The sequence below is a fragment of the Cyrtonyx montezumae genome, unplaced genomic scaffold (genome assembly GCF_038088225.1).
Source record: "Cyrtonyx montezumae isolate F1298 unplaced genomic scaffold, pur_monq_1.0 scaffold_13, whole genome shotgun sequence".
NCBI classification, from domain to species: Eukaryota; Metazoa; Chordata; class Aves; order Galliformes; family Odontophoridae; genus Cyrtonyx; species Cyrtonyx montezumae.
In genome coordinates, this window is record NW_027071859.1 from 26,584,093 (window position 1) to 26,597,941 (window position 13,849).

At 32.9% G+C, this 13,849-nt stretch overlaps 1 protein-coding gene across 1 annotated transcript in view; it reads left to right on the forward strand.

The window, feature by feature from the left end:
• ADGRB3 (adhesion G protein-coupled receptor B3) overlaps positions 1 to 13,849 on the forward strand; it is a 425,805-nt gene that overhangs the window by 178,555 nt on the left and 233,401 nt on the right. Inside the window, exons 3-4 of the mRNA XM_065730890.1 lie at positions 2,360 to 2,470; positions 7,741 to 7,902. Of these exons, the coding sequence (XP_065586962.1) occupies positions 2,360 to 2,470; positions 7,741 to 7,902 (273 nt within the window). The remainder of the gene's footprint in view (positions 1 to 2,359; positions 2,471 to 7,740; positions 7,903 to 13,849) is intronic.

Genomic DNA, 13,849 nt, shown 5'->3' on the forward strand with positions numbered 1-13,849 from the left:
ACGATTAATATGTCAGAGGTAGATTGGAAAAAAATGTATAAAAAGTTCATCTTAAAGGCTATCAACAAAAACAGTCAAACTGGGTTGAGTATGCAAGTTAAAACTGTGTTGTTGACAAATGGAAAAATAAAAAAAAAAATACAGGTGTGATAGCTGCTGCATCAACAAGTCCCATTTTATTTTGTCTGGTGATAGTCATGAGCAGTATCTCCATCACTGCAAATGGAGCTTCTCTGGGGATAAACCTGAAGAGTGATCTATTAGGGTTTCCTTTAGGACTCAGTCCTGCAGTATGCTGAACGTGCAGCTCACACCACCTTCTGTTATGTCTCTGGAAAACTGTTCTGTAGCAAAGGTCTTCTGTGTTGTAGACTTTCTGTAACTTAAAAGATAAATATAAGTCTTCTGCAAAATGTTGTTGGACCCCCTAAATTACCAAACAAGCCAGCAACGTCCAGGCAGCAAACTGAAAACAGATGTTCCTTCTTTCATGGTCTCTTCAAGGGAAAATCTATCTAAAGACTCTTGTCCCTTTCCATATTGTTAATTACAGTTTAAATGGCTATTTGCATGGCAACTCTTAAGAGTCTTGGGAGCATCATTCTAATCTGAACTTGCAATAGAATATTAATTGCAAAACTTTTGTAATTAAAGTTTTCCAACAGAATAAAATTTTTTCTTAAATTAGAGTAGCTGTAGAAGGCATTCATTTTTAAAAATATATTCTTAAAATTTTAGAACACATGTACATGCACACGTGCATATCTATGTGTATGTATATATATGTAATTTTTCAATTATTTTGACGTGTATTTTTGGGATGTATTAAAAAATGAACATTTAAATCAGAAACTATATTTTAATTATTAGATATCTTTCAGATTTTCTCTTTAGAATGCAAATTTCATTGATGTTCTCAAATGAATAATTAAATCTGTACTTTAAGTGGTGCCATTAATGCATTTTTATAAAGCGATGGACTAATTTGGAGAAATATATAAATCATTTGCCAGAAATGGAAAAGAAAATAAAAACAAACAAAAAAAACCACCTTTCTCTGCTGATTGACCACTTGAAAATGTGTTTGCCATATACTATTTTTTCACTAAGCTGAAATAAGATTTTTTGTTCTTTTCAGTGATTTACTAAAATAGTACGTCGGTGATATTTATAGTATTTATTAATAGCACTTACATCTTTTATAATGTTTTGCATCTTTTGAGGCAGGAAGGTAAGTTTTATTATCTTCACAACTGTGCGAATTGAGGAGAATTTTGAATTTTCTATTTGCATTTGTCATGTAACCTTCCAGCAGAAGGGTATATTGTAATCTTTCTATTTCCAGTGTTTCAGATGCCTTCTGCCTCATCAGCAGCTTCATGTAGCTGTAGCTGAAATACCTTCAATGTTAGTCCACGCTTCTGAACTCATGATTCCTAAAATAGAGTCAGATGCCACCAGAAACTGAATATTTAACACCAAGCTGTGGACAGTTGTGTGTACTTGGGAGGACCAGTGGGAACTGCAAAAGAGACAGTTGCCCTGCTTTAAGTGCAAGGGATGCTCCATTTTTCATCAAAGAAAGGAAAATGGACTATGATGTAGGAGACAGGATGTTTGTACAGGACCAGACAGGGAAAATGACAGCAGCAAGAGAATAAAAATTGAAGTGCTCTTGTCTCCCACCTTTCTATGTAATTGATTTTTACGAAGATTTCCCCATCAAAATCAATGAGGACTTCTTTTTAAATACTGAGAGCAAGTTATAATCTATGTTCTGTATAACCAAGTGTTTTCAGGAATTAAATAATTCAAAACCATTTCTGTCGGATTCGACCTAAAAAAATGAAGCTCTTCATTGGCTTAGTTATTGATTTGCATTGTCACAATTCCCAAAGATGACTTGTTATCTCTGTTGAAGGCTTCATCAGCCTGAAAGACAAGTGCAGAAATGGAAGTCCTCTGGAGGAGCAACAGGCTGTGTCAAAGAACAGCAGTGACTAGCTCTGTCACAGTCATTTTCTGGTGTGGACTGCACTAACTCAAGCTATAGTAATAAAATGACTGCATTTGAATAATTGGTTTTGTCCCATGTCACACAGCTGATTTATAGTATTTATCACTACATTGACTGTTGATTCATAGAATAAATTCATGTTTAAAAATCTGCAGACGTAAATTGATTTATTTATTAAAAGTTGAGTGTAGCAAAGCTGAGTCGATGTTAACTGCCATGATCATTTGCCTGAATCTTATCACCAGCTTCCAGGTATGTTTAGGAACATATTGCATGAGATAGTATGTGACTTTTGAAAAATGTCTACACACAAGCTTTCATAAACCTTTATTCTGTCTTTAGAATTTGGAATGATGGGAGATCATACAATTAAAAGTCAGCGACCTCGATCTGTTCATGAGAAAAGGGTCCCTCAGGAACAAGCTGATGCTGCTAAATTTATGGCACAAACTGGTAATACATCAGTTACATTTTTCTATTTACTGTTGTTAATTTTAGCAAAACCACTGCATGTTTCCATAATCTTTTGCTGCATATTTGTCAGTTTTCTAAGCTGATACTTTTTTTGAATCATTTATTTTTTTTCACCAGTTAAAGTCCATAAATAAAGTAGCGGACAATCAGGTACAAAAACATGTGCTGTGAATGTGGATAATGAATTCTGTTATGTAAGCATGAACTTTAGTAATAAAAGCAGTCTTATATATACAAGACACAAGACAGCTTACTCTGACATATTTTTTTTTTTTCAAAGGTGATGTTAAGAACATGCTCCAGAATTTCTATATAAATAGTCTAAGGTCTAAACCCACTTCTAGCCACTCATCAAATTAATTAATTACTAGGTTGACTTTAAAGTCCCTACGTTCAGCATTTACTATCCCTGCATAATGTTCTATTATCAAGTTTCCAGATTCACAATTGCTAAATGAAATTGGCTGTAAGTAGTTTTTAATTGGATCTGCAAATATTTTCTCATTTTTTTAAACAACTGCATTTTCTTTAGGTAAAAACACTAAAATGAAACTAGAAATCCAGAGCAGAAGTTACAAAAATGTCTGTTTGTCAACATTTACCACAGCTACCTTTGAAGTCAATGACAATTTTTTAATGATGAAGTGAATTAAACTCTAACGCACCAAAATTATTCCCCTTTCTGACATAGGTAATGGTCTGTGTATCTGTTGGCAAAATCTAACATTTTAATGGTTCCCTAGACGCTCTATTCCAGTTGACTACTTCATTAAAAACTTTGTGCCCCATAATTATTGTATGGATTTGAAACAACTTTCTCTATATTCCGTAGTTACTAACTTAGAATATAAGCCTGCATCAATCATATATAATGCCTTCAGTTTTATATTCACTTTAGTGAAAGAACTATAATAGCATCTAGTTGTGTTGCATGTTGTCTTCCTTAGTAAGATGCTTTACTTAACAGACTTGCAGAAATCAGTATGTAGAGTAATCTAAGCACATCTGCATCTACAGCAAGCAGCGTAGATCTGTCTGATAAATAATTTAGATGAGGAAACAGACTTCTGTTTTCCTGCAATTAATATAGGACTACTCTTATAGCTAACTCCCAGTTGATACTACTGTAAGCAAACACTCTTGTATGTCACACATAAATGGAAGAAAGGAGCCAAGAAACCCCTTGATCTTCATGCAGTTATTGTGGACAAGTAGAACTTATTACTTACATGCCTAGCTCAGACTTATAATGTTAGTTGCTTACTGCATAGAATAACACTTTTGCTTTTATGCTGCTTCTTGAATTCATACAATTACTATAAAAATAAGTAAGAGGATCTGTTTGTTTCCTCATGTAAATCCCTAAGCCTTTCATATTATCAGGTAAAACTTGTATCTGACTATTTGTAGTCATCCATTGCAGTGCATCTATTACGGGTGTAAGAGAACTGGAATATAAATGCAGCATGTCTACCATCGCTTTCTGATTTATAGTGCATTGAGTGACAGATGAATGTGCAAACTTATACAGGCTTGTTTTGCAAGTTTCTGCTCTGAAAGCAGGTGAGATGTATCAGCAGAGCATATAAATTTTCATACCAAACTTTGAAAAAATTTATCTTTTACATACTGTAGGTTAACACATTTTAAATAATATTGTGATCTTTTTGGGCATACTAATTTTCATCTCTTCTTCATTTTGATTTTCCTTTGTAGTGACCATTGCATATTTTTTCACCTCTACTGCATTCATTTTCTTGTGATATAATTAATGTGATATCTTCTTAAACTGATTCATAAGGTTTTTCTAACATATTTCATGAATTTACCAAGGTAGTAAGAAGGCTAATAGCTCGTAAAATATCTTGTAAATTGATGTTCTCTGAGTTTCAGGTTACTTATATTTTTAGCTTATTTAATATCATATTTTATGTAATTGTAAAACAGATGGAAGTGTACAAAATGTTTGTATGGCTTAATAAAAAGGTAGAGATAGGAAGAGAGAACTTTCTTGGATACTTAATTTATTAAGTGTTAAATACTGTTAGAAAAGTGGACTTAATCCACTGAATTTTGCTGAGAAGTTGAGTTTTAACATGTTATATTAGTAGATGAAATTTCCTGTTTGTTTGTGAGCGATACGAGGCAGTATATAATTTTTAAATATTGTGTAAATAGTTTATTGTCCTGTATTTATCATTTTATGTGTTTGGACTGATCCTTTCCCTTAGGTGTTATGGGATTTAGAGTGTATAATACAGGTAAGTGTTACACAGATCAGTGAGATCTTCCATACAGTAAGTTCTGTTTCCTCTTAAATGTTGAGCAGCAGGGCAGGAGAGCACGGTAGGCTGCCAACTGTTAATTTGAGAATGCAGGTTTAATTTGATGTCACCATAAATCCAAGAGTTCTCACGTAACTGAAACTTAGAATGAACATAAAAAGTAGCCCCTTTGAAATTTCTTAAAAAAAAAATAAAAGGACAAAAAAAAAAAAAGGAAGATGTATCTACGCGTTGCAGGCAATCCACATTTATTTTGGAAAATAAAAATTCTCTATTTGCTTAAATTGAAAAAATCAGCATTGGCCTATATCTGCAAATATGTTTTCCTCTTTGAAGACAGATAATAGTCACACTGACAACAGAATGTAATCCTTGGAAAAATTAAAAATTTCCAAAAAATCAAAATGAATTTGGCGAAAGTAAGTGGAGTAATTGATTACATAAATTTGTGTTTTCTTAATTTTCTCTAATTTCACCGTTTTTGCACAAAAATCGTGTTGGTGTGGATGTTATTTTTTCAGCAAAGATTAAAGCTTTCAATCATATATACGTTGCAGTATATTGCTGAATTCTACCTTTTGTGAATGGAAAGTACACACATGATCAGGACTTTTAATAATCAATATTAATTTCAAAATTCATTCAGTGCAGTCATGCTTCTTACATGCAGATTACTGATAATTTTCACCATGTTCCAAGGCTTCAGGGCAAATTTTTATCATGTTAAGGACTCAGATATTTTTTATTAGTAATGCATCATTTCTGTGCTTTTTTAGCTGTGCTCTGTCACTAGGTCTGTGTAGGAGAATGGATAATTTGAAATGAGTGTGAGGAACATCAATTTGACTTTTTCTGCTATTTCATTTTTCACCTAAATCACTTTAAAAAGGCAAAGTTAAGCCTATTGTGCAGCAAAAAAAAAAAAAAGACAAGAAAAATGCTAGCTAGGAGACTCATAGTAATACAAGTATTTTAATGACATATGTAAAGTTTACAGTACAAACTGTATAATCATTATTGTTTACCTGTTCTTACCATAACATATACTCTAACCTAAACTCCAGTCATGAAGCAGTCCGATCAAAGTGTTAAATGTAAATGTCAGTAAAATGATTAAACCAAATTTCTCTATTCTCCTAACAAATAGAGAAACTGATTTCGCAGATCACTTTGGTGAGCTCCTCTAGTTAAAAAATCTCATTATTTTGTCCTTATCCATAGAATCTGTTACAACTGAATACAACTGCACAAAAACCAGAGGGATTTGTATGCTGATTTTAAAGCATTCTATGTTCTAACTGAATAACCAGCAGAGTTATTTTAAAGCATTGAATAGCCTTAGAATTACTTCTTAGAAGACTCCCAGAAACAAGTATTATTTTGCCTGTGTTCCTTGCTTGGTCTGGAAACAAAACAAAACCAAACAATAAAATAACTATCTTGGGCAGATGATTTTTACAAAACACTCTTTGAACAAAAAGTATAAAATTTAGTAAATTCTTGCATGATAACCACCAGAGTCTTCCTGATTTGCATACATTCCTTTGATTGTTACCAAAACTTCAGGAAGATGGAAGATATTTCAATATAATTGAAAATGTAAGTGAGATTCAAGATTTAAATTCAATATTTAATTCAAGATATAAATTTTATAATTATTGTAAAGCTGAATTTAACAGTGATTTTAAGGCATAAAATCCTGTTTGACTGAAAAAAAAAAAAACCCTAAAAATTCCATGCTGTAATATAGGCTTCATCTTGCTATTTTTTACTGATTTTTAGTGGTAAAAGTGAACATGGATCCAACAGTATTTACTAACAGTTTTCAGAGCAATCACTTCAATCCTCTTCACATTACTTCTGCATTTGTTTTCTGAGTGTACTCAACAACTTTGCTGTATGTGAATGCTTTTGGGAAAGGAATTTGAGAAATATGTATAGTCATTTAATTTATGAAAATTAAATGTTCTTTCCTGAATATTCTTGCAAGAAAACAATAATAATAATAACAACAACAACAACAATATGCTCTATCATAAATAGAAAATCAACACAATTCAAATGTATGAGATTAATAAATTACATTCAGGTTTGTTCATTATACTGAGTAGTATTTTCTGGAAAGTAGTTTTATATCTTTCAGTGTGACTACATAAAAATTAAAATAGCACATCCCATAAAACTGGAATAAAAAACTTCTCACTTTTTTTGACGCAGTCATGCATTTTTAAAATGAAAAATATTCCAAATTACAGACATGTAGCTCATAAATTTTTGGATAAATTATTAATTGAAAACTTTTGATTCACTGTTTCTATCAGACAATTTTAAATATAGTGTTAAATACTACGCACACTAACGAGATATAGTGCATTTATCAATTTAGGAGATCTATAGGTCAAAAGCAAAGAACAGAGTAGTACTCAAATCAAATTTCCCATTCCACTGTTAGGATTGAAATTTTGTGAGAAAGTGCTTCTCTTTGCCAGGGAACTTCCCTCAAATGCTAGATGACTCTCCTGCACTTGAAAAAAGGAAAGAAATTAGGAGGTTGGTTTGGGGTTATTCTGAATCTAATTTCTCTTACTGGCAGAGTTCCTACAAGTTAGAGTGAAAAGTAAAAATATCAAAGATAACTCTTTTACTATTATATAAAAATAGTTGTTTATGTTCTTGAGGCATCCTGATGGCAGTGTTGCTCCTAAAATGTTGAAGAGCACTCGTTTTTATAAAGTCATAAAGTGAACAGAGTGTTTCCTTCTGACAGACACTGTGAAACTACAGAATTTTATTTCTATTCATTGCACATTTTCACAGCTGCTTTACTCCATGAACTTTTAAACATTTATTTTGGTATATTACTTTTGTCTTTAATTTGCAAAGGCAGACTGTAATGAGTTTCAGCAATAAGAAATGTCTCATTAATACTTATCCCTATATTCATGTTTGTTGTCTTGAATACAGGTGAATCTGGTGTGGAAGAGTGGGCCCAGTGGAGTACGTGTTCAGTTACTTGTGGTCAAGGGTCGCAGGTGCGAACCAGAACTTGTGTATCACCTTACGGGACACACTGCAGCGGCCCTTTAAGAGAATCAAGGGTTTGCAATAACACTGCCCTCTGTCCAGGTAGTGTTAGCAGCCAATAAATAAAATTGTGGATGTTTTTGAACTGTATAATGATAAGAATTTGAAACTATTTTATTATTATTATTTTTAATATTAATTTCGTAAGAGCACATGAATTAGAATAGAGAAGTGTAATTCTATGCAGCTATGAAATCTTATCATGTAAATTGTTATTTTCATTTTCAGAGCAGTTAAGTTATGTATCAAGAGTCCTTTTTTCTGACAGCTTCAGATTTTTTAAGAAGTCTGTATTCGGTTTTCCACTACAAAAAAAATAAGTAAATAAATACAAGGCATAGTTTAAGTATAAAATGTAAACTAAAGAAGAAACCCATATCACCAATAGATTAAGAAGCAGAGAGACATTAGGGTGGAGTGTTGACACAGATAATTCGACTCTGCCTTTTAGAATACTGTCTTTTAGGAAGTGGGCCAGACGATGTCCTCTGCACAGTAATGTCTTTTTTTACATAAATCTGGCAAGGGCAACAGTTACTTATGAAAGGAGGAAAGATCGGACAAAAATAACCCTCTTACAACTGACAAAAGGTAAAGATCATCAGTATCTTGGATTACAGTATTCCTACTCGTTTTGTCTCACAGTTCTGGACATAGTTGGAATTCAGCAGTAGTTATACTCTAAGGAAAAGTCACAGGCACATTTGAGGTAGCTGCTGAAAAGACACATCTCATTTCTTTAGAATCTGCTCGTGGATATGATTTATCTAAGATGGAAAAGAAAATGGAAGGCATATAGCCTGTGACTACATTCGTTTTCCCTTGTTGTTTCTGAAAAGGAAGAATGCCTTTCTGAAAAGGATATACCTCCCTTCAGGTGACCAAATTCAGATCTTCTGTAAACCTTCATCTCAGCAGGGCTGTGAGCCATCTTCAGGTTCTAGGGAAACTCACTACATTTTTGAAGTAAACTAAACTGTCTCATACACAGAAAACCCTCTGGAATTTGTCTCAATGAGTACCAACTCTCGCTGAATAACAGTGACATTGACAAAATGTTTTTGTTTTAAAATCAGCATATCCGATTCCTATAATCTTTACATATCTCATGCTATGGTAATTGGTCTTCTAGACAGAATTCTGCATGTTGTTTCGCATAATTACAGTAGCCTTTTTCATTTATATTGGTCTCTGACTGGCTACAGGGGTCCCTGTGTGCGGCAGCATTCAAGATTAGCAATTTAGAAAGAGGCTACACCTAGTCACAGCTCCATTAAGTTTTCAAACAACCCTTTAATTATTATTATTACCCTCTGTCTTCATTATACTATATATTCTGTCTCAAAAGGTTGCATGATTCAAGATTATTCCTGGTTCATACATAAAAAATCACATAGTTTGTAGAGTACTATAATTAAAAGACAAATTTATCAAAAGAATCCAAACATATGTATCTGTACATGGGAGGTGGCCTTTGAACCTGAACTTGTAACACATACAGCTTTTGTTCTCAATTAATACAATATACAAATAGCAATATAAATACAAAAATATAGTACAACTTGCAACATATATGTACAAGATCTACTGGAGTGTATTCATTATATGTTTGTATGACAAGTAAAAATAGGGCCATTCTGAGAGCTACAATAGCATTTCCAAACAGCAAAAGGATCACTTCAAAATAAAGAATCATGCAGAGAGGCCTTCAACCATTTATCAACAAACTTCAAGAGAACTTGTTCAAATCAAATATACTAATGCAAGCCTGAAAATATATTTTCATATATAGTCTTCATACATTCCCTTTAGTGTCCACTGGGAATAGGCATCATTGGGTGTGAGGGAATACGTCTATATGTGATCTCACTGTCCTCGTAATTTTTGAGAACGGGATCCAATAGGTTCATCATTATGCAACAGCAGGCTAGACCACAAAATGTTTTGCATAAGTACATGAATGCTCTTTGGACCATCTTTTCTAGTGTTTTGTCTTTTTCACTTTGCTGAGTACATGTATACCTTTAACATCTATGTAATATTACAAAGAGTTAAACTGAAAACATGAGGGAACTGTTGTTGACACGATTTTTCATTTACTTATATTTGTTTGAGATCAAAAGTATTTCAAGGATGGGAGCCCACTAGGTAATTCAGACAGTGTCTTGCATTCAGGAGCCTTCTCAGAATGTGCAGTGTAGTAAGCAATAAAATACAGTTCATGTAACTGTTGTTTCGTTTGCAAGTAAGGACATCTCAGGATCCAGTGCTACAGAGCTACTGATTCATTTCAGCTTCTAATGCATCTAAAACATCAAGGAAAAAGAACGTTGAATCTCTATACCTTTAGATCATCTCATTTTCTGTTTCTCCTCCCCATTGCCATGCTTTCACTACAAAATCTAGCCAACATTCAGAAATTTCAAGCTTACGAGTAAGGCAAAGCACAACAGGAATAAGAATATTCTAAAACATTTGCATGCTCAAAAGCTTTATTTTGACTGTGCTAAGACTGCTGTATTGCCTTTATTTCTAAAGGCTTATGTCAGTGAAGTTTAGCCATGTTGCTGAAATGTTGCATATTTCCTTATATTCTCTGCCTGTATGGGTACAAAACTGTTTAAGGTTTTTAAATGCTACAGCTTTATTGTTAGCAGTCTATGCTCTGGAAGGTCAAGCTTTCACTTGAGAGTGGGAAAATTTAGCATTATAATTAGAAAGAAGCACAGCAGAAATAGAATGGATGTATGGTTTAAACATGAAGGATGTAGGGTAGGTTTCTGGAATTTTGTAGAGTTTATTTACTGTTAATTTGAGAAAAGTTTTGGAATGTAAAACTTAAGCTGTACTGAAAAACCAGAAACTACAGCACAAACGATGTCATTTAAATTCATGCATGCAAACCCTGCAATGTCTTAAAAAAAAAGAAATCCTGTAATTGAGCATCAGACATACAATTACTCAGGCTCATTGAAATATTTATAACTTAAAACAAAAAACATCAATGGTCATAGTATTGTTCCAATATCTGTTATGTTTAAAGCTGAACAAATTAGAGGCATTTAAATTCCAATTAAAAGAAAAATCCCTCAAAATATGCTTGACGAATGAAGGCCAGCATGGCCTCACGCCTCCTCCCATCTCACAGAAATTCTGCATTGTGAACACTGTGGGTGTTCACTTAAACATGATTAGGTTCACAGAATGGCAGAGTGAAGGGAAAGATGCTCTGCAGTAATCCAAGCTCGTTGTGCTAGCAATGTTTTTGACAGATAGGTTGGCAATAATTTGAATATTTTTGTCCCAAATAATGAATCTTGCATCTGAAACTGTTATAGAAAACAGTAACTCCTCTGTGGGCCAGCTCTCCATCTGGTGTAATTTGGCATAGCTCATCTGGCTATAATTCATTGGATGTTATATGGTTTTTGCATTTAGGGAATGATATAAAAAAATATAAATGAAATAGAAGGAAAAAAAATTGTGAAGGTAAGAAATTTAGAAGTAAAATGTTTTTTTTAAACTGATTGAGATGCATTGGACATATTAATGCTCCTTGAGATTTCTATGCTCTCATTGGTTGTTTGCTTAGTGGTATGCCTTCTCCATCTTGAATTTATTAGTTATCTACGTATCTACTATTTTCAGACATACAAGCCTATAAATACAATAATGTACTTTGATGTTTTGGTTTACCAATTAATTGTTTTCACAGAAGATGATTTAGGGTGCATCTCACTTTGACCTAGAAACAGAGTTTGGTGCAAGATTGAATCTACCCAGAATGAGACATATTGTTTTGGCTTCTGGCTTCTGTTCATATCCAAAATCACAAAATAATTACTCTATGTTCCTGCTAACATGTAATCACACTTGCCAGAAGAGATATACAACCTCTTGGCTCAAGACAATTTAGCTTTAAGGGAGCTCTCAGCTCGTTTTTTCTGTTGTTGTTACTGGTTTTGAGTTGTTTTTGTTATTTTTTTTCTTTTTTAAATGAAGACAACTAGAAAAATATTTTGACAACATCCAAATGAAACCCCAAATTAAACATTAGATGCAAACTCACATGAACCCTAAAAAAATCTCAGTCTATGCCTATACCGCCTAATCTCTCTAATTTATTACTTTTAAAAACAATATTTCTATTCATGGTTATGGTTTCTTTTTATTTATTTTTATGAAGTTCTTTTTAGTTTCAACTGAGCATCTTTTAATCTATCACAGTGATAGTAAATTAGGTTATTTTCGTGTTTTTTCTGACTACCATTTTTTCTCCTTACTTAGTAGATGTTAAAGAGAAGATGAAACATAAGGGTTTACATGTGGATATAGTCATCAAGCTATTATTTTTAGGAGAGTTAGGTTTCTTGGTTTTGGCAAAATGTCAAAAGTTAAGCAAGGTTTCTTAAATGACTAAAATCTATCATTTTGATAGTAAGTTGGAATGTTCCTGAATGGTTGCTTTTTGTTTTGTTTTGTTTTATTTGGCTTGTTGATTTGTTTTGCAGATTGATGTGGTATTTAAATTAAGAGAATTTTAATAAAGCTAGCCATATAGGACGTTAAATAATTATTCTACTTTTCAACCACTTGTATGAGACCTACTCAAAACCTTTAACCCAGTTGAGCTGTTAACTAGTGGGTGAAAGTGTTCACTGTTTGAAGTTTGGTGTTTTCTGGCAAATACAATTTCTCTGCTGTTACCTAGAAGATATTTTATCCCAATGTTAAAATCTGAAATACCCATTTTCCATAATTTTAATGAAATGCAGTAGAACATACCCATATGAAGACTTGTCCTTGATCTTACTGAACATTCTGGGATAATATACCAGAGAGTTGTACCTCCTTCCCAACCTTGGCAACTGAATTCCACCTCAGGAAATGTTTTTTTGATACCTACAAGAAGAGAGTTTTATTTGTAGAAACTGGGCAGGTGATATGTGCCTTCAGGGCAAAGGAAACCTATAAATGAGAAATTCTCTCACAGTGATGAAAGAAATGTGAGGAAAACCAGAAAATCTATTTCTTCCATAATGTTGCAAGCTACTACCAATGATACACTAAGGTGTTGTACAGTATTTCACCCTCCAGACACCCTTCAAACAGACCCAGACCGTGTTGCAGTAACACAGTTATATGATAGCAACTATAATGCTCAAGCTGGGTACTAAGTCTTTGGATTCTTCCTAAATGTCTAGCATTACTAAAGTTTTCCTATTTCCAAATGCAGCCTAATCAAATTCTGTGCAACTGTTGTTTATGTTTGGTTGGTTTTTTTTTGTTTTGTTTTGTTTTGTTTGTTTGTTTGTTTTTTCCTATTTAACAAGAATAACTAAAGCCTGTTTTGCAGTATTTTTCAATTTATAAAGAACTGTTTTGCCAAATCATATATAGAGTTTTCTTATGGGTACATTCTTAATAACACTATGCTGAAAAACTTGCTGAAAATTTAACTACCATTCTTTCTGAAATACAGGGAATACATGCAATGTACAAGCTTATATGGATGTTGTGTATTAGTTTCTTCTGCAGTGGAAGAAAAAATAATTAAGAGAATTCAAAAATTCTATGTTTCTTTATATAAATTTTGTGAGTTGCTTGTATATAAAAATATATATTTATTATGTTTTCTGAAAGTATTTGAACTTCCTTGAGTCAACATTTCTTAAGATAGTGATACATACATATCTGTATATGTTAAATCAGTGAATATGTTCAAGTAACAATATATTACAAATCTTTTTTACTCTCAGTATTTTTGAGGAAGATAATCAAGTACATATGCTGCCATTTTTCTACATGAATATAAACATGTGAAATGGCTGTAAGAGCCCTAGTTTTTAATGGCAACATTATTGTAGTCTTCCATTTATTTTCAAAATAGAACTCAATTATGTTTCCTTCAAGTTTTTAGACTTATTCTGAGACCTAAAGCATATGACTGGTTTTCACAAAGACTAGTCTCCTGAAAATCAGGGCTATT